This window comes from Zingiber officinale, chromosome 9A (genome assembly GCF_018446385.1).
Source record: "Zingiber officinale cultivar Zhangliang chromosome 9A, Zo_v1.1, whole genome shotgun sequence".
Lineage (NCBI taxonomy): Eukaryota > Viridiplantae > Streptophyta > Magnoliopsida > Zingiberales > Zingiberaceae > Zingiber > Zingiber officinale.
The window spans coordinates 213039-235141 of NC_056002.1; the positions used below are offsets into that span (position 1 = coordinate 213039).

Consider the following 22103-nt stretch of genomic DNA (forward strand, 5'->3'; position numbering starts at 1 on the left):
ATTCCTCCTCCGTCGGTCTCTTTACAAAACATTTTCTTTCCAAAAAAAAAAAGTCAAATTTGTTGGTGTAAGTAGTTAATAAATGCAAAGGGACACGTAGAGCTGCTCATTAATGTTGCATTTATGTTTTGATTGAAAGATACGAACATGTCTTAATTAGTATTGCTGAAAACAAATCGATTAGGTAACTTTCTTCCAATTAAATAAGAAAGAAATAGTAATTTTATTTAATAACCATCTAAATTTGAAGATCACTATTTCCAACTTCCCTTGCACAGGATCCGGACTCGAAGAGAAGAAACGAATCAGAACTAGGACAGTCAACAGTAAAGAGCTTAGGCCCTCCGATGTCCTTCCTTAAAGCGACCTTCAATTCTTAGCGATCGCGACCCATCAGCCACCACCAGCAACGCCCGCCCACCTGGTCCTCCCGCTACGCGTGTCCTGGAGGTGGTGTTGCCCGTAACGTCTCCCACGGGGGAAGGGAACTATTGGAGCGACGACCGATTTATCGACCCTGGTGGTGTTCGATCAGTTGCCTGATCCAAGAAGTTGTCAATTTGCGACCTTTCCGTGATTGGTTCGGGGTTGGAGGGATGGAGGAGAGGTACGAGTCGCTGAAGGATCTGGGAGCCGGGAATTTTGGGGTGGCGAGGTTGGTGAAGGATAAAAGGACAGGGGAGCTCGTCGCCGTCAAGTATATTGAAAGAGGGAAGAAGGTAAAAAAAAGGAATCTTGTGGGAAAAGATTCTGTCCTTGTGGTTAAATCGTTCTATGAAATATTACTGCTTGGTTTCTTTTGCTTTTGGGAGTTTTGTTTTTCTTTTCAGTTTTCTAGTGCGATCGACGTATTGGAGACTTTTGGACTGTTTGTTATCTGTTTGAGCGTTTGGTTTGAGAGTTGAATCGTTTATGTTTGTTAAAAATTCTTGTGTGAAGTTGTGGCTTGTATATCTTTGAAGCTGAATGATTCCTTTCATTTTCTTCAGATTGATGAGCATGTACAACGAGAAATAATTAACCACAGGTCATTGAGGCATCCAAATATTGTGCGGTTTAAGGAGGTAGAAACTCGACTTTTATATTTTATTTTCACAGGTAGTTGATGTCTCACAAGTCACGACTGGTGATTTTTTTTTCTTTTCACTTCCTTATCTGTGCAAATTTGCAAATATGTTTTAGACTTTTGAAATGTAGATAGCCCACCATTATTATGTTGTCAACGACAGGGATCAAGATTAAAATTCTTCTCTAGTTTTCTTGTGTGATGTCTCTTGTTCTTGTATATGCGTTGGCAAGTAGTTTTAACTGTGTTGCAAACATCTTACTGTTACTCTATTCAACTTCTGGCTATAATTGCACAATGATAATATTTTTCTATTTTAAAGCATCTATCGCAGAATTCTCCTCTTGCCGTTTCTTTCTAGCCATCTAGCTTCTCAAATATTTTTTTAATCTGTTTCCTTCTTATTTTGCAGTAAAATACCTATATTATTCTTAGTTTCATGGCTTAATGATCTTGTCGTAAGTGTTTGCTGATTATATCTGATATTAATCGCCATGCATACTTATGCTCTAGACACAGTCATCTAAGCTATGTAATATTGCAATCATGTGCAAATATACAGACTTTAAGAAAATATACAGAGGCTCTTTTCCACTAGGCATAATGGGAACCTCCATGAAGAGCTTCGACCTTGATTTACTTGTAGATTCAATTATCAGGCATGAGAGAAAATGTTTCTTGTAGTCAAACATTTATTCATTAAATATGCATGTGAATATACTTAAGGAAAGAAAACATGAAAAAATTCTCTCATGTTTGTTTGATGTTTCTTTATGCTTGTGCAATTTAGTAAGTTATAATTAGAGTCTTTTGAGTTCATAAAATGTTATCATTTGCTGTAGAGATGGTTTCTTGCAGGTGGTGCTGACACCAACACACCTAGCTATAGTTATGGAATATGCTGCTGGCGGTGAACTCTTTGAAAGGATATGCAATGCTGGTCGGTTTAGTGAAGATGAGGTTATCTAAGTGCTTAACATGTTTTCTTATGTCAAGAATGTCACATTCAACACTCTTTCTCTTTTTTTTGTGTGTATATTAGCTTATGTTTAGTTATAATTTCTGTGTGAATCTCTTTTTTCTTGTATTCAACAGGCAAGGTTCTTTTTTCAGCAGCTGATATCAGGAGTCAGCTATTGTCATTCTATGGTACATTACATTTATGTTTGATCAGAATTCTTCTAGGGAGAAGGTAGTCATTCAGTAGCTTGGCTTTTTTTTTCCCCCCTCAGGAAATCTGTCACCGTGATCTTAAACTTGAGAATACACTCCTGGATGGAAGTCCTACACCGCGTGTTAAAATATGCGACTTTGGGTACTCAAAGGTGAACTGATCTGCTGATTATGCCTTTCTATCAATTTCAATGCTAAAGTTGATTTGTATGACTGCCCTTGTTGTCTTGCAGTCTGCTTTGTTGCATTCACAGCCCAAGTCAACAGTAGGCACTCCTGCTTACATTGCACCAGAGGTTCTGTCAAGAAAAGAATACGACGGAAAGGTAAATTGAATGCCTAGTTCCATATATATTGTTTGAACACAGGATAGGTGTTTGTGGCAGAAAATGAAACCTTCTTATCATGATCGCGATGTGTTTAAGAAGTTTTTTTTAGACTATTATCATTAGTTTGGTAGGGAAACTGTTTGAAAAAAGGATTTACCAAGTCAGTAGCAGTCAATAAGTTAATGTGATTCAAGCATACAAATTGAATCTCACTTAGTCTTCTTAAAAACATGTCTGATATCAGGATGTTAGTATGGAAATTAGGGGAATGCTATGTTCTATAATTGCTTCAATCTATTTAACCATTCCTACCGCCTCAGCTTTACTGTTTTTTTTTTCATATTTCTTCTAATCTTGCAGAGTTCTGGTTTTTTGGTCCTCATTTTCATAACAATAGAGATGTTATTTCTTCTTGACTCTAGATTGCAGATGTTTGGTCTTGCGGTGTCACATTGTATGTAATGTTAGTTGGCTCGTACCCATTTGAGGATCCAGAAGATCCTAGAAATTTCAGGAAGACTATCAGTGTAAGTTTTAACAAAACAATGATCTGTTGTCACTTTCTCAAATTTCTTTCTGGTAATTTTTGTTAGCAATGACATTGAAACAGAGAATATTAAGTGTCAATTACTCCATTCCGGACTATATACGCGTATCCCCAGAGTGCAGGCAACTTCTATCGCAAATTTTCGTGGCCGACCCATCAAAGGTGTGTTCATTGCTCGTTTCCATTTTCTGTCTCATCGAACTTCCTCTTTTCATCGTCAACGGCCTTGGTTTGTATGTAGAGGATCACAATTCCAGAGATAAAGAAGCATCCATGGTTTCTGAAGAACTTACCCAATGAAATTATGAATAGCGAGAAGACAAACTACGAAACAGAGAATGATCAAGCATTACAAAGTGTGGAAGAGATAATGCGCATCATCGAAGAAGCTAAGAAACCATCCGAATGCCCTACGGCTTCCAACCGTACGCTTTCTGAGCTAGCGGAAACTGATGAACTTGAAGCTGATATCGACTCTGAAGTCGATAGCAGTGGTGACTTTTTGGCGCCAATGTGAATTGTGCAGAAAGATGATAATTCTGTAAGAACAAGCGTTCATGATCAAACAATCACAAGGTCTTGCTACTCAATAAAAAGTGACCGAATGAATCCTCTGCTCTATACATAGCTAATTATCTTACATTTGCTATCTAATTTTGCGATACCATACAATCAATGCTAGCTAAAGACAAACAGGCTTCGTGTTGCATGCTAGCTATAGACAAACTTGTAGCTTTTCACTGGATTCTTATGCATTTTTCAAACTTCATCATCTTTTACAAAATCTAATACAGAAATCCATAACTGCAAGTGCTCAGTTAGTAGGTTTTTAGCTGCAAAAGCATCATCGATCATCGATTCATGACAGTGCAAACATAAAGAATAGGTCACAATCCACATCTTTTAATTTAAAACCACTAACATGTCATTTTTGTCCGGGATGGACCTTCTTTTAGTGACGCAATTCACCAATCTAAATCTTCATTTGAAATCTAAGCAGATTAATATTTTCCATCTATGTATTGATATCTTTGCCAAGGTTGGCAGAATGATCGAACAGAGTTGCTATAAAAGACATGTACTGCTATTTGACATAATGTCATGTTCTTTAGGCTCCATCTTACATCAACAACATTTACGATTCGAGAACTGCGGCGGCCGTCCTCCACGGAAGCCCGATCCGCCGCCGCCGCCACCCCGGCCACCGCCACCCCCGCCACCGCCGCCGCCACCTTCGCCGCCGGCTCCGCCGCCGTATCCACCTCCGTAACCATAAGCTCCTCCTCGCCCGGCCTCACTGCCTCCGCCCGCTCCACCGAACCCGTAACCGAATCCGGAGCCAGACCCGTATCCAGACCCGGACCCGTACCCGAACCCCTTCCCACTTCCACTAGGACTTTGGCCGGAGCCGGAGCCATAACCCCAGCCTGCCCCCGGGCTTGCCCCCCACCCCCACCTGTACTCCCACCCGGGGCCGGAACCGCCGCCGGATCCTCCGGCTGGCTGCTCCGGGCTGGTTGCGCCGCCCCCAGTCTGGTCGGAGGGGCTGGAATTCGAGACAGTTATAAATAACTGGAAGCATAGAATCGACGAGAAGAAGAGGAGGAGGAGGAAGGAGTTGATGGTGGTGGTGGTGGTGGTGGAAGACATGATGATTTATTATGGCATGCGATGCGAGATGCTGGTGATGGTGCTTCGGATTAACTAACGAGGTAGGTATTTATAATAACAGTATAGCAAGATATTGCGGTGGTCAAACTTCCACTACCGCCATCTTATCACGTCTGAATAGCGACAAGGATCGTTTAGTTCATGCAATGCAATACAATAAACAATTATCAATTAGTGATTATATTAATTTCTTTATCTTAAATTTTAGTGGAAGTCTATCCATCGTGACTAATGTGAGCCTCATGGATGTCTTTGTAGTAGAAGTATATATATAGAGAGAGATCGTTTTGACTTTGTAATGCGATAAAAAGTCAATGTAATTAATGCATGATTTAAATTAGTTTGTTGTGCATCATAATCAACTTGGTGTGGTAGTAGGGAAGATATATGTTTATCTTGCAGCCGGGGAGATATTTGTATGTATGTTTATCTTGCAGCTAGCCGTCGCAATCCGGGGACATGGTAGTGGCATAGTGGTGGTGACGGTGCATGAGTGATAAATCTCTGGTTGCTGCTGTAGTTCAACGATGTCGACGGCCACTTCATTTCTTCTACTGCATCATCTCGTTTGACGAATTTAAATTCGCTGCAATTTTATAAATTAATTAACGTTCGACTCGACGGCCATCGCCGAATGATTTGAACCGGACCGGTGGACTCGAATTTACGAATGGCGATGGGCCGTTACATGGGCTGAAGCAGGCCTACGCCTGGCCCATAATTTTATTAACTCCGAGGACGATGAACATCTGAATAGATTGAGAACACGCACAAACCCTCGACCCATTCAGCTTACCGAGGCGAGAGATGCTTGGCGTTACCCGATCGCTCGGTCTCCGGGAGGATCCCCGGCTGATCAGCGGGCGACACTCTGGCAATTGGAGCAGCTGCCGTCGCTCTCTTCCTCCTCCGCTTGGGCGACGGCTTTTCTGAGGAAGAACTAGAGGAAGAAGACCAGGTAGGCGAATCACCGGCCGAGCCGATGAGGTGAGGAAAGTTGAGCAGAGCCCTAGCGCCGCGGATCCGAAAGGCGGCGCGGTCGTAAGCGAAAGCGGCGTCCTCCGCCGTCTCGAATGTCCCCAGCCACACCCGCGCCCCGTTGCGCGCCGGGTCGCGGATCTCGGCCGCGAACTTCCCCCAGGGCCGCTGCCTCACCCCGCGGTAGTGCCGTCCCCTGGAGGCGGACGACATCGTCGGCAGCGCGGAGGGATCGGGGGCTCCGGCGGATGAGGGCGAGGGCGAGGGGGTCCATCCGAAGCGGAAGGCGTCGGCGAGGGCACCGAAGACGAGCATATCGTCGGAGTCATCGGGGAGGAAAGGAAGGGGCACGGATCCGGAGGAACCGATGGCCGGCAGAAGCGGAAAGAGAGCGGGGTCGTCGAGGAGGGCGAGCTCGGCGTCGGCGCTGCCGGACATCACTAGGTGTTAGGGTAGCGAGCGATTTGGGGGATTCGGATGGAGGCGATGGCAATGGCGATGGCGATGGCCGATGAGAGGAAAGGGAAGGAGTGGAGGTTTATATATGGGCGGAAGGAAGGGGAGAAGGCGATGAGTTCGATTCGAAGCTTTCTTGGCCTCCCTGGCTCGTGTGTTTCTTTGAAGGTTCCTTGTTATTCTAGCACGTGAAGATAATTATGTTGTCTTCATATTTTAAGGGAATTCATACTTTTTGCTCAATAATTTTTAAGTAATTAAATAGTTCGATTAGAATATAATTTAAACATTCCACGTTTAAACAGATGTAAATCTCAATCTATGATTTTATAATTGACATCCTTTTCTTTCCTCACAGTTTGAAGTCGACCGTCCATTATATTTGCCCTTCCCAATCCGTCTTGAGATTATGCGAAGTATGTAAATCTATTCGGAGATTATATGAAAGATAATAAATTATTAAATAATTAAGAAATAGAATGATTTTTTCAGACATTATTCATGTTGTTTGGAAAAAAAAACTTAAATAAAATACACTGGATCGAAGTTTGGTAAATTAAATATTCCGGCCTTGTATTAAAATAACTGTAGTGGAGAATAATAAATGAAGTGGAGGCCTTTCCTTACCTTCATTGTGGTTTCCTTTAATTATTTTTTTTATCGGGGTTTGCCTTAATAAACTCGCAAGAAGGTTGATGATTAAGAGTGGCATTTTTCACAAAGATCCATAAATTTTAATTTTGTAGGGATTTAAAGTTACGTAGGTCCATCATTTACTATCGGACGAAATTCACTGATACGTTCATGGGTTAACTTGTTTAATCCGTACCACAAACATAAAATTTGTATTATTTTTTATATATATTTTTTATTTTGGTTGGAGTCTTACCGTTTTAACACGTAAGAGATCATTTCATTTGCAGATACAGAATGCCAGCAATGAAAAGGGACCTTGTTGTCAGTTTAGCTTCACAGGTGAAGATGAAGATCATTTTTTATACGAGCTATAAGTGAAATGGAGCATTCAATCTTTCTTCCACGAAAGCATTGACAAGCTCCTTCCATCGAAGTAACAGGCGGGAGCTTAAAGAAGGAATAAAAGCTTTCAAGGGTAAATGATGGTTTTGATAGAATTTTTTCAACTGCCATTCTACGCCGCTGATCTATCTAACTCGCAATCTGCTTTAAGTTGGGTGAAATTGGATTGAAAATTTTTTATTCCGTCAAGATAATGATCGGCCCACCCCGTCGTGCAATGAACTGGCGCGCTCTACTATGACTTGGTCAGCGTAACAATTCTAAAAGTGAACATCATATTTAATTTTTTTTTACTTTAATATTATAATCTAAATTCTAAATACTAAATCATATTATATATATATATATATATATATATATATATATATATATATATATATATATATATATATATATATATATGTTTTTCCCCCGGTAGCTTCTGGAGTATACAAACTGATCGTCGAGGTTAGTGTTCGACACTATCTCCGTAAACGATATTACTCCGCTACGGTGCTTAACGGATTGTTACAATTCGTTCCCAAGATACAACGACGACGAACGTCTCTGAATCGTAGCACTCCGACTTTCGAGACCAGCGAACCTTCTAGTAGACTTCTTGGACTCTTGAATGCACAAGATGAGATGAATGCTTGAGGAAGAGAAGAGAGTATTGAGTGAATTGTGTGAATTTTCCATCATCTGGAGGGTTCTATTTATACTGAAAGAAGAGGTTGATTGTCCTTTGGGTGAGTGGATGTGTTCCTTGGGCTGGATCGATCTAGATCATCCATTCTGAAGGGTTGTAACCCTTCACCAAGCCCACTTCAATCTCATCCATCAGATCTGAGGAGTTGTGACCCTCAGATCCCGCCTATTGTCATCTGGATCCATTGATTCGATGCTTCAGATCAAGTCTCATCCCAAGCCGTCAGATCGTTACTCTTTGCGATCCAACGCTCTAGATCGCATCACAAGCGATCCATCATACCTATTTGATCAACGTTGATCAACGGTAGCCATCCATTCCCTAAGTCAACTGTCCAGTCATCTCCCTTTGCCCACGAGGATGCCGCATAGGTGCTGCCACGTCAGGTACGAGCCTGACACGTCACCCGAGTGCCACGTAGGCACTGCAATGTCACCTGGAGCATAAATTTAAGCTCCTCAATGCTCCTCGCGACGATGCGCAGCGGCATGTGCGGCGCGGATTGCGCCGCGTCGACCAGCACCGGCACCCCGTAGGCGTGGGCGAGCTGGATGATCTCCCGCACCGGGTTCACGGTGCCCTTTTATTTTTGTGTTAACTCCATTAACACATCTTCATTAATAAGTAGAGAATACACATCGAGAATTTCCGATGTGGGACTATTCTCCCATGCACTTTATTAATGAATAATAAATGTTATTTTGGGCTGACTTTAAACATTAATTTCTCATTCACCCTTAATCGGTTTTGAGCAAATTAATAGTCTAAATCTATCTACGCGAATCGTAGATTTCAATTTTGAAGTCAATTACGACTTTCAACAATTGATGGCTTCCTTCCTCTAAATCATTTTGGTCCATTTAAGGCCCCAATATCCAACAATCCCCCACATGAATGGAAATTAATGCAATGCGTGTATGCATGTTGACATTTTACAAGAGTCCAATCGATAAGTCACTGCATCGGGAGAGGTAGCTTGTGGCTTTGAACCTTCCGTAGTGAAATGTTATCGAGTATACTAGGCTGCGCAGTGAACGTGATGTCTTGAACTGCTCAGCTGTTGGTGTATACTGAGACAATAACACCCACACAGAGATCTATCTCGCCTACTTTAGGTTCTCATGGTTGGTTCCGTTTCGGCCATGGATACCATCTTGGATTCATGAGTGTTTCATTGAAGCGGTCTGTCTTCACACTCACATAGGTGACACTTCTATCAAGAGTATCCTACCATACTACACCTTATCAGGTATAGAAGTCACTAAAAGCATAAGTTTAACCTCACTACATGAGGTAGGACAGCACAAAATTCATCCTAGGATTGGGATAGAGATAAACTATCTAATGTGCTGGACCACAACTTCTGTAACTTCGTTGTCCCATTGAACCAAGATCTTGGATCTCCAGTCAACAAGGTTGGGTTACCGCTACAGTCGTTTTTAGTTGTAGATTTTTTAATCTCATTCCTCTTGATGAGCAATATACTTGATCTCGACTCAACCCCTTCGTTAGAGGATCTGCCAAATTATCTTTGGACTTAACATAGTCGATTGCAATCACTCCATTCGAGATCAACTGCCTAATGGTATTATGTCTATGACGTATATGTCGTAACTTCCCATTATACATATTACTCTGTGCCCTTCCAATCGCCGATTTACTATCACAGTGGATTAGTACGGCAGGCACAGGTTTCACCCAGCTAGGAATATCTTCCAAGAAATTCCGCAGTCATTCAGCTTCCTCAGCTGCTTTGTCTAGTGCTATAAACTCGGATTCCATAGTTGACCGAGCAATGCAGGTCTGCTTAGTGGATTTCCAAGATACTGCTCCCCCACCGATCATGAATACATATCCACTAGTGGATTTGGAGTCTTTTGTATCTGATATCCAATTAGCATCACAATATCCTTCCAACACAGCGGGATATTTTCCATAATGTAATCCATAGTTCATAGTATATTTCAAATATCTGAGAACTCGCATCAATGCTTTCCAATGGGTGTCGTTTGGATTACTCGTAAAACGACTCAGTTTGTTAACCGCACAGGCAATATCCGGACGTGTGCAGTTTGTGAGATACATCAAACTGCCTATTATCCGAGAATATTCCAACTGCGATATGGTCTCACCATGATTTTTCGCTAAGTGTTGACTTAGATCCATAGGTGTTTTCACTGTAGAGAGATCGTACGTATTGAATTTTTTCAATACATATTCTTCAAAATGGGATTGTGTTAAAACTATCCCTTCTGATGTCCTGAGAATTTTAATTCCCAATATAACATCTGCTTGACCCATATCTTTCATATCAAAATTTCTGGTCAACAATTTCTTTGTAGTCATGATTACATCATGATTACTGCCCATTATTAGAATGTCGTCTACGTATAGACAGACAATTACATAGCCTTCAGGTGTGTTTTTGACATAAATGCATTTGTTACATTTATTTATTCTGAATTCGTTTGACAGCATTACTTTGTCAAATTTTTTTGCCATTGTTTAGGCGCTTGCTTAAGTCCGTACAACGACTTAACAAGTCGACACACTTTTTTCTCATTTCTAGGAGCCATGAACCCTTCGGGTTGCTCCATATAAATTTCTTCTTCCAACTCACCATTTAAGAATGCAGTCTTAACATCCATTTGATGTATTTCAAGGTTATACAGTGCTGCAATGGCTATTAGCACTCGTATGGACGTAATCCTTGTCACCGGTGAGTATGTATCGAAGTAATTAAGGTCTTCCTCTTGCTTATACCCCTTGGCTACAAGTCTGGCCTTATACTTGTCAATTGATCCATCAGCTTTATACTTACGTTTTAGTATCCACTTACAACCTAATGGTTTATTACCAGAAGGAAGGTCTACTAATTCCCAAGTATGATTATTCATGATAGACTCAATTTCACTATTGACAGCTTCTTTCCACATTGGAGCATCGGGTATAGAGAGAGCTTCACTTAATGTTCTTGGTTCCATTTCTGACATGAAAGTCATGAAATCTGGCCCGAACGATTTCTCAACTCTAGCCCGTTTGCTACGACGTGGCTCTTCACTTTGATCGTCAATAGTCCTTTTATAACAGCTAAGTTCGGTAACGTCATTTTTGTTTGAACTTCCGTTGTTATCACTTTCAACGTTTCCCTTTTTATTTGGGAATACGTTTTCAAATAATATCGCATTCCAAGATTCTATGGTTGTTCCCACATGTATATCAGGAATGTCTGATTTGTGAACTAGGAAACGATATGCACTACTATTATGGGCATATCCGACAAATATCGCATCGAACGTTTTAGGTCCGATCTTTACTTGCTTTGGTTTAGGTACTTCGACCTTTGCCAAGCACCCCCACACTTTCAGGTATTTGTACGATTGCTCGCGGCCTTTCCATAGTTCATATGGAGTTTTATCATTTTTCTTATGAGGGATTCTGTTGAGAATGTGATTTGCCTATAATATTGCTTCCCCCCACAAGTTTTGAGGTAATCCTGAATTTATCAACAAGGCATTCATCATTTCTTTTAGTGTCCGATTTTTACGTTCGGCAACACCGTTTGATTGAGGTGAGTAAGGCGCCGTTGTTTGATGGATAATGCCAGATTCTGTACAAAATTCATCAAACGGTGCACCATATTCTCCACCTCTATCGCTTTAAATTATTTTAATTCGTTTGTCAAGTTGGTTTTCAACTTCTGTTTTATAGGTTATGAACGCCTCTAGGGCTTCGTCTTTACTTCTTAAAAGAAAAGACATAACAGAACTTTGTGCAGTCATCGATAAAAGTAATAAAATATTTTTTACCTCCTCTAGTTTGCACAAATTTCAAGTCACATAGATCACTATGTATTAACTCTAGAGGAGTTGTTGTCCTTTCCACCGAATGAAAAGGTAGTTTCGTCATTTTTGCTTCCACGCACACTTCACATTTGTGTGTTCCGTCAACATTGACATTTGGTAATAAATTTAATTTGATGAGACGTTCGAGAGTATTATTATTCACATGTCCGAGTCGATCATGCCATAAATTAAAACACTCAACAACATAGCTGGAAGCATATATTTTATTACCATCAAAATTTCGGAGTACAGACATTACAACCATTTTAAATAGACTCTTTTCTAGGTACCCCTTTCCTACGAAGACACCTTTCTTCGTAAGTACAAAGTTGTCTGACTGGAACACTAGCCTAAATCCGGCCTTGACCAATGCCGCTCCAGAAACTAGGTTCTTACTGATGTCGGGAACATGGAGTACATCAATGAGTGTTAGCTCCTTTCCGGACGTCATCTTCAGAACAACCTTTCCGAGTCCAACAATTGGCGACGTCGTGGAATTACCCATATAGAGCTTCCTGCCATTTATTGGAGTATACTTGGAGAACATCGCTTTATCGGAACAGATATGACGAGTTGCTCCAGTATCAATGAACCACTGCTTCGGGTTGGTATCCACCAAGTTGGCTTCAAATACAACCGCAGTGAGATCCAAGTCCTCAAGGGAGGTTGCGACATGATTCGCAACATCCTTTGGTCCCTTGGTTGGTTTCTTTGGGCGTCTGCAGTCCTTTGATAGGTGTCCTGCCTTTCCACAGTTGTAGCAGGAGCCTTTGAACTTCTTTGCTTGAGCCTTCTTTTTGAACTGCTTCGGCTTTTTGGCGTTCGGCTCGACCAGGTTGGACATTTCGTCTATAGTCCGCTTGGTTCCTCTGTAGTCGGATAACTTTCGATTATCCTCCTCTATTCGTAGCCTCAGGATCAGGTCTTGCAGCCCTATCTCCTTTTGCTTGTGCTTTAAGTAATTCTTGAAATCCTTCCATGACGGAGAGAGCTTCTCAATTACCGCAGCAACTGCGAATGTCTCGTTCAGCTTCATGCCTTCGGCGTCCAGATCATGCAGTATTAATTGCATATCTTGGACTTGAGATGAGACGCTTTTTGAGTCCACCATCTTGAAATCCAAAAACCGACCGACGATGAATTTCTTCAATCCAGCATTTTCGGTCTTGTATTTCTTCTCAAGGGATTCCCACAAAGATTTTGCCGTCTCCAGTGAACAATATACGTTATATAACGTGTTGTCCAAGGCGTTGAGTATATAATTGCGGCACAGAAAATCTCCAGGAGACCACGCATCGCTAGCAGCCTTACTACCTTCCGTAGCGACTGGCGTGTCTTCGTGCAAAAATAGTACAAGGTTTAGCGTTGTTAGATAAAACAACATCTTCTGCTGCCATCTTTTGAAGTCGGTTCCGATGAATTTCTCCGGCTTTTCTCCGTGCGGAATGGTTGTCGGAATGGCGGTCGGAACAGCCGTCGGAATGTCGTTGGTAGCCATATCAGTCTGCAGGAAATATCGTTTACGACTGTTTTTCCCCGGGTAGCTTCTGGAGTATGCAAACTGATCGTCGAGGCTAGTGTTCGACACTATCTCCATAAACTGATCGTCGGTGCTTAACGGATTGTTGCAATTCGTTCCCAAGATACAACGACGACGAACGTCTCGGAATCGTAGCACTCCGACTTCCGAGACCAGCGAACCTTCTAGTAGACTTCTTGGACTCTTGAATACACAAGATGAGATGAATGCTTGAGGAAGAGAAGAGAGTATTGAGTGAATTGTGTGAATTTTCCATCATCTGGAGGGTTCTATTTATACTGAAAGAAGAGGTTGATTGTCCTTTGGGTGAGTGGATGTGTTCCTTGGGCTGGATCGATCTAGATCATCCATTCTGAAGGGTTGTAACCCTTCACCAAGCCCACTTCAATCTCATCCATCAGATCTGAGGAGTTGTGACCCTCAGATCGCGCTTATTGTCATCGGCCATCGGATCTGGATTCATTCATTCGATGCTTCAGATCAAGTTTCATCCCAAGCCGTCAGATCGTTACTCTTTACGATCCAACGCTCTAGATCGCATCACAATCGATCCATCATACCTATTTGATCAACGTTGATCAACGGTAGCCATCCATTCCCTAAGTCAACTGTCCAGTCATCTCCCTTTGCCCACGAGGATGCCGCATAGGTGCTGCCACGTCAGGTACGAGTCTGACACGTCACCCGAGTGCCACGTAGGCACTGCAATGTCACCTGGAGCATAAATTTAAGCTCCTCAATGCTCCTCGCGATGATGCGTAAGTGCAAAGTGCAAAGTGCAAAGTGCGCCTACAAAGCGCCCATTGCGCACGTGTGCACGTGGCGGGCTCACAGGTGCGAGCACCTGCTCGCCCTGGGCTAAGGGGTAACCTGTCTTTTTATTTTTGTGTTAACTCCATTAACACATCTTCATTAATAAGTAGAGAATACACATCGCGAATTTCCGATGTGAGACTATTCTCCCATGCACTTTATTAATGAATAATAAATGTTATTTTGGGCTCACTTTAAACATTAATTTCTCATTCACCCTCAATCGGTTTTGAGCAAATTAATAGTCTAAATCTATCTACGCGAATCGTAGATTTCAATTTTGAAGTCAATTACGACTTTCAACAATTGATAGCTTCCTTCCTCTAAATCGTTTTAGTCCATTTAAGGCCCCAATATCTAACAATATATATATACACTTGGTGCTCGCTTTTCATGTGTGAGTAGATCTGTCCACGGGCGGACCCGACCTGAACCATAGGTAAAATAACTAGAACCGTATTTTTTTTATTTATTTTTAAATTTTAATATATATTGATCCTGTCCGAACGCTGAATCAATGGACGCTGGGTATGTGACGTTCTCCGGACTGAAGACGTGGATCTACGACCGACCGTATGGATCTCCGACGAACCTGTAAGGAAGTCGGGCCAGGAAGGGGTTCCCGACGACGACCCTCCGACGCTCAAGTCAGTCAAGAGGAAACTGTAAAGTGGCTTCGAATATCAGAGAATGCGTACCTCCGGTGAAGTCTGGGGCTCTTATATAGAGTGGTGAAGAGGCTTATGCACACATACCGAGGTGAATACGTGTCCTCTTACCATATCGTGGTAAGGGCTTGTCAAAGGAGCTTGATTGACACCATACTGCTACAATCCGAGCACCTCTTTGATGGGACGGCAGAACCTTCTGTTATAAGGGTCTGCGTATGGCATAATCGTAGGATATGCCTATTGTCAGAAGATGTTCTCCGATGTTTCCCTTGTCCCTTTGTCACTTCTATTCCTGCGCCGAGCGTCCAGCCGCTCGGCCGGCGCATCTCTTCCGACCGGACGTCCTTATCAGTCCGACCGGGAAGATGCCCAGTCGCGTGCTCGGCTGAGACTTTCTTCATAGCACTGCTGCTTTATGCCTCGGCCGAGCGGAGGGATGCTCGGCCCAGCGACTCTATTCACCATGAGCGTCTGAAACCCAACTCCTAGTCAGGTTGTCTTTGATTCCGCTTAGACCCGTTCGGCCGATTGACCCTACTCTTCTCTGATCGGCCATTTGACTTTTGACCTCCACGTGGCGTTGAATCCCCTCAAAGGGGGTCCCCTGTCCTTACTGCCGGATCATATATGATAACTTTTTTTCAATTTTAATATATATGATATTTTTTATATATATAAATTTGTTAAAAAAAACTGCTATTATAAATATATGAACCTAGATCTCTTAGGTGAAAGGCAAAATATCCTATCTATATCATATTAAAATCTATAATTGTTAGTTAGTCTTTTAATAACTAAGTTTTTGTTTTCATATAAAAAGGTGTGTAATAGATTAAATAATAATAATTTATCAATTATTAATTAATTAAGAGAAATTTATTAATTAATTTAAAAAATTTTATTTTTTTAAAATATAAAAATAATTTTGAATCATGATAAACTGTGATAAATCATGCACGAACTGTGAATTAGCAATTTCAAACCATAAAGCATAACCATCTTGAACGGTTAAGATTAAGGGTTAGCTCCTCATAAATCCTCGAACTAAGGATCCGAACTGTGGTTAGATCTATTTGTGAGCAGTATATATATATATCACTATAACCCAACCTCTAAATTCTAAAGGTAAAATCTAATTTACAAAATGAGCTAAACACACACACACACACAAAAAAAAAACTAAAGATGCATTGGGCGTATAGGTGTCAAAAATAAACCCGACCCAACCTGGTGTCAAAAAAAAAAACCAAGTTTAGATTGAAATTTTTTGAATTCGGATTGGAGGATTTTCGGGTTAGAGATTTTCAAGTAGATATTAGGTTGACTTGGATAAACCTAAATTTAAGTTTTAATGGGGTTTTTAGATTAAATTAAATTTTATTTTAAAATTTAAGATATTTTTAGAATCTTAACGACATGTAAGAATAACAAACATGTGTCAAAGAATATTTTTTTGGAAATTTCTTCAGAGATCATTGTATCTCCCATTAGCCGACTATTTATAACAATATATTCCTTCAACAACTCCAAAAATAATAGAAGTTATAAGTGACAAAAAAAAAGTATACATGTGGATAAAGGAAAGATTCCTCGGATAATTATGACTCATTTCCTTGGATGTACACTTTCCTTTACCTTACAAATTCTAACACACTGTGCCACCGTATGATTGAGGAAGTTATCTGAGGTGATATATAAAGGGAGAGTCCTTTCCGTAGAGAAGGTACGTTCTCTGAATATCTACAGAATACTCTATTATTATTTATTCACTTGTTCAGACTAGTACTGACGTTAACGTTGGAGAGCTTTCACCAGAGTTTCCCCATTTGGTTTCTAGACGCTGACATTTTGTGGACTCATCTTCACATGCACAGTGATCCGGTAGTAAGAAAGGGGACCCCGCCATGGGAAGTCAACGCCACGTGGAAGCCATGGTGGTAGTCGTCCGCCCGGAGAGGGATGGGTCCGATCGGCTTGCCGACCGGACGATATACGGCTGATGGTTAAAAGCGCCCTGTCGAAAGCAGGGTTCCGACGCTCAGGGGAAAAGGTCGTGGGCCGAACGGACCCCACGCTCGGCCAAAGCCATAAGGTAACACTGCTAATAGTCTCCATAAAGCATGTGATGGAGAATCTCCCTAAGTAAACCACCGCATATGTCCGGCCGGATGTTGAGGGAGCTGTCCGCCCGGACGCTAGATCTGTAGTAAAGGGGAAAAGGACAAGGGAGGTCTTTTTCTGACAGCAGGTATGTTTCACTTGTAGGTCATGCCCCAAATCTTGTGACAGGGGATTCTGCTGTCACATCGAAGACATGCTTTGACTGTAGCGGTATGGGTCAGGTGAGCTTTCTGACAACCGCATACCGAGGAAAGGACAGAGGATACATATGCACCTCGGTATGCATGCCCTAACCCTTCACAACTCTATATAAAGAGCCTCAGACTTCGCTGGAGGTACGCATTCTGAGACTTTGGGAGCCACCTTTTTCATCGTTGCTTACCTGATTTGAGCGTCGGAGGGTCGCCGCCGGGAACCCCCTTCCCGGCTCGACTTCTGTGCAGGTTTGCCGGAGCTTCATTCTAGCAGTTTCAGAGCCACTTCAGTAGTCGAAGAGCACTCCGTGCCCAGCGTCCATTGATTCAGCCTTCGGACAGGATCAATTTGGCGCCGTCTGTGGGAACGCTCCTGCATCCGACCGGAAACAATGGATGAGGCTAGACTACAACACACGGTGACGCTTTCGACGGAAGAACTCGATGCTCTGGTCGAGATAAGGGCCGCCAAACTTGTGGAGCAAAAACAGAAAGCATCTGCCGAGCGGCCGGAGCAGCAAGCAACATCTGCGTCGGGTGGCCGAGCGGAAGCACCTCAAGCCACCCCTGCATTCCATCGGGCCTTATTTCACACCCCTGAAGCCGTACCAGCTCGAAAAGATAGAGGATCTTCTTCAGACGAAATGCCTAAGCGAGATGACAAAAAGGGGAAAGCCCCCCGAGCGGATGCATCCCCCGAGCGGATCAATCGCCAATTTTCGGAGGCTATTCTATGAGACCCTCTGCCCAAGCACTACGTGCCTCCAACGATCGGCGAGTACAATGGAACAACAGACCCGGATGATCATCTGGTAAGTTTGATAACACAGCTACGCTCCATCAATACACAGATGAAGTAAAGTGCCTAGTCTTTCTTACCACTCTCTCGGGATCGGCTCAACGGTGGTTTCGGAGGCTGCCGGACGGATCCATCACAAGCTTCAAGGACTACCGAACGGCCTTCCTCCACCACTTCGCTAGCAGTCGGCGTTATCAGAAGACAAGTGTCAGCTTGTTCGCCATCAAGCAAGAGCCAAGAGAATCGCTTCGTGCTTACATCCAGCGATTCAACCAAGTGGCGATGGATATTCCAACGGCCACATCAAAGACCATGATGAATGCCTTCACACAAGGCCTAGTGGATGGGGACTTCTTCCGATCGCTCATCCGAAAGCCGCCCCGAGATTATGATCACATGCTACATCGGGCCAACGAATACATAAACGTGGAAGAAGCGCAAGCCGCCCGGAAAAAGGAAACTCCAACCGAGCGGGCACCTATTCAGGCCGAGCGGAAACAGCACGCCGCTCATCAGCCGCCCAGAGGACCGAGGGCTGAAGCAATCCGATCCCCCCATGCTAGATCACACGTACAAGAGGTGGCTGCCGCTCGGCCCAAGCCAAAGAAGAGATGGACCCCTATGTTGTGCTCCTTCCACCGGACGGATACGCACAACACGAGGGATTGTCGAAATCTTCCCTTCGTGGCTAATCCCGTTCCCAGGAATGCCGGACGACGGTCTCCTCCCATCGACAGGAGACAAAGGACCCATGAAGCCGACCGGACCCCCGCCGAGAGGCGACATCAACAGACGCCCGATCGGCACCGATCTCCAAGACAGGAGAATCGCCGGGCGTCCAGAGAACGGTCCCGACCGTCCACTCGGGAAGAGGAAAACAGGAGCAATACTTCCCGGGGCGAGATCAACGTTATTGCTGGTGGGCCGACCGGAGGAGACTCCAACCGAGCCAGAAAGGCGGGCGTCCGACAGCTCCAGATCCACGCAGTCGGTTGCAGCCAAGAGCGGGCAAGTGGACCGGAAATCACTTTCGGGCCCGGGGACTTAGAAGGAGTTGAAGTGCCCCACGACGACGCTCTTCTCGTTAAAGCGGTAATAGCAAATTACACTATTTACCGCATATTTGTTGACACAGGGAGTTCGGTCAACATCATATTCAAGAAGGCGTTTGACCAGCTGCAAATTAATCGAGCCGAGCTGCTTCCCATGACAACCCCGCTCTACGGGTTTACGGGAAACGAAGTTCAGCCGGTCGGACAGATCCGGCTGGCTACCTCGCTGGGAGAAGAGCCGCTCAGGAGGACCAGGACAATAAATTTCGTGGTGGTCGACTCTCCCTCGTCCTACAACGTCATTTTGGGACGACCGGCGCTCGGTGAATTCCGAGCGGTCGTCTCAACCTACCACCAGAAGATGAAGTTCCCCGTCAAAGACAAGGTGGGAGAAGTACGGGGAGATCAGTTAGCGGCTCGGCGATGCTACATCCAGATGGTCTGAGCAGAATCCAACTCCGCTCGGAAGGCGCCTCGAATCGAGGTAAATGCCATCACTGAAAAGCCACCCTCTTTAATTTATGAAGAAAAAGAGGAAGTGCAGATTCATCCGACCCGATCGGAGGCCACGACTTTTGTTGCCTCTGATCTGGAGGAGAAGCAGAAGGAGGGGCTGATCCAATGCCTCCGACGAAATCATGATGTATTCGTCTGGTCGACACATGAATTGCCCGGAATTTCGCCAAGCATAGCGCAGCATGAGTTGCATGTCCGACCGGACGCTCGGCCAATAAAGCAGAGAAAAAGAGATTTCAGTACCGAGCAGAACTCCATCATCCGGGCGGAGGTCGAGAAGCTTCTGGAGGCCGGCCATATACGAGAAGTACAGTTTCCGAGTTGGTTGGCTAACGTAGTATTAGTCTCCAAGCCGGGCGGCAAGTGGAGAGTCTGCATAGATTTTCGGGACTTGAACAAAGCATGCCCCAAGGACTTTTATCCTCTGCCCCGGATAGATCAGCTGGTGGACTCTACGGCCGGCTGCGAATTAATTTGTATGCTCGACGCCTACCAAGGCTATCATCAAGTGTCGCTCGCCCGTGAAGATCAAGAAAAAGTAAGCTTCGTAACGGCCGACGGCACATATTGCTACAATGTGATGCCGTTCGGATTGAAGGATGCCGGGGCCACCTATCAACGCTTGATGAACAAAGTGTTCAGAGAGCAGATCGGGCGGAATCTGGAAGTTTATGTGGACGACATTCTTATCAAAACCGCCCGAGCGGTCGATCTCTTCAAGGACTTGGAAGAAACCTTCCGAACGCTACGCAAATATGGAGTCAAGCTAAATCCCCAGAAGTGCCTGTTCGGAGAAAAAGGAGGGCGTTTCTTGGGGTATATAGTGACCGAGCGAGGAATTGAAGCTAATCCCAGCAAGGTGAAAGCTCTACAAGACATGCCGCCTACAAGAAATACAAGGGAAGTGTAGCGTTTGACCGGTCGGATAATCGCATTGTCCCGATTCATCTCCAAAACTGCCGACCGGAGCCTCCCTTTCTTCAAAATTTTGCGCAAGGCAACTAAATTTCACTGGGACGAGGAATGCGACCGAGCATTCGAAGAATTGAAGACATATCTTAATTCTCTGCCTATACTAGCTAAGCCGATCGGGGGTGAGTCACTTTATATTTATCTGTCTTCAACCGAGCATGCTGTAGGCTCGGCACTTGTAAGGTCCAGCGGCGAGGAACAGCCGGTGTATTTTCTGAGCCACATCTTAAAAGATGCCGAATCTCGTTACACTGGGCTCGAGAAGTTGGCCTTTGCTTTGGTTCTAGCCGCTCGCCGCCTCCGACCATATTTCTTGGCTCACACCATCATTATCCGGACGAATAGTCCACTAGGAAAAGTATTGTTGAATCCAGAAGCGTCCGGACGGCTCATCAAGTGGACGACAGAACTGAGTGAATTTGACATCCAATACCAGCCCCGCTCGGCGATCAAAGTGCAATCCTTGGCTGATTTTGTGACGGAAGTGTAGAGGCCAGAGCCGGAAGCTATGTGGAGAATATATGTGGATGGGTCTTCCACTCGGCTCGGAAGTGGAATTGGAATATTGCTGTTCTCACCCCAAGAAGAAAAGATGCACTTATCCGTCCTGCTGGATTACAAAGCTACCAACAATGAAGCAGAGTATGAGGCCCTCATAGCCGGATTGCAGGCAGCACGGCATGTGGGAGCCGGTCGGGTGACACTCTATTCGGATTCACAGTTGGCCGCTCAGCAACTTTCTGGCACCTTTGAAATCAACAGCGTTCGGCTTAAACTCTACGCTGAGGCCTTCGAAAAACTTAAAGCTACTTTTCGAGAGGTTCTTATTCAGAACATTCCCCGAACGGAGAACCAGGCAGCCGATGAGTTAGCCAAACTAGCAAGTTCTATAACGCCGGTCGCCATTCAGCAACCAATTAAAAAAGTACTGCTGGTGGCGCACGTCGACCGAATGGAAAGCCTCACATTTCCAAGCGATTGGAGGGCACCCATCATGGAGTTCCTCCGCTCGGGAACTACATCAGCCGACCGGAATGAAGCCCAGTTGCTGAGAAGAAGAGCCGGTCGGTTTACACTCATCGGCGATCAACTTTACAAAAAGGCTTTCTCTCGTCCGCTGTTGAAATGCGTGAGCTCGGAAGACTCAGCTTACATTCTCCAAGAAGTACATCAAGGATCGTGCGGAGGGCATCCGGGCAGACGATCACTAGCTAAGAAGATCCTGCTAGCTGGATACTTTTGGCCGACCTTACAAATAGACGCCGCTCGGACAGTATCTACGTGTCTTTCGTGCCAGAAGTATCACAACTTCTCGCACCTACCGGCAGAGGAGATGAAGGCATCAACCGTTTCATGTCCATTCGATCAATGGGGAATGGATATTGTGGGTCCATTTCCGATGGCGACCGGGCAGAGGAAATTTTTGCTGGTGGCGGTCGATTATTTTTCCAAGTGGGTGGAGGCCGAGCCACTAGCCAGGATCACCGAACAGATGGTCAAAAAATTCATCTGGCAACACATCATCTGTAGGTTCGGTATCCCTCGCCGATTGGTTTCCGACAATGGGCGGCAATTCACAGGGAAGGTGCTAGAATATTGGTGCAAAAGCTACGGCATCGAGCAACACTTCACGT

The 22103-nt window shown here is 44.1% G+C and overlaps 3 protein-coding genes across 3 annotated transcripts; 1 reads left to right on the forward strand and 2 right to left on the reverse strand.

Annotated features, from left to right (window-relative positions):
• The first annotated feature begins 360 nt into the window (after positions 1–360).
• Positions 361–3738, forward strand: LOC122019739 (serine/threonine-protein kinase SAPK3-like). The gene is made up of 9 exons (XM_042577235.1): positions 361–719; positions 990–1064; positions 1925–2026; positions 2162–2215; positions 2299–2391; positions 2473–2565; positions 2991–3095; positions 3179–3277; positions 3357–3738. Exons 1-9 carry the CDS (start codon positions 597–599, stop codon positions 3630–3632), a joined length of 1020 nt encoding a protein of 339 aa, XP_042433169.1. The 5' UTR covers positions 361–596; the 3' UTR covers positions 3633–3738.
• A 370-nt stretch (positions 3739–4108) lies between these two features.
• Positions 4109–5286, reverse strand: LOC122019741 (glycine-rich cell wall structural protein 2-like). The gene has a single exon (XM_042577237.1). It carries the CDS (start codon positions 4763–4765, stop codon positions 4241–4243), a length of 525 nt encoding a protein of 174 aa, XP_042433171.1. The 5' UTR covers positions 4766–5286; the 3' UTR covers positions 4109–4240.
• A 138-nt stretch (positions 5287–5424) lies between these two features.
• LOC122019740 (ethylene-responsive transcription factor 1-like) lies at positions 5425–6302 on the reverse strand. The gene has a single exon (XM_042577236.1). It carries the CDS (start codon positions 6200–6202, stop codon positions 5579–5581), a length of 624 nt encoding a protein of 207 aa, XP_042433170.1. The 5' UTR covers positions 6203–6302; the 3' UTR covers positions 5425–5578.
• Positions 6303–22103: the final 15801 nt, after the last annotated feature.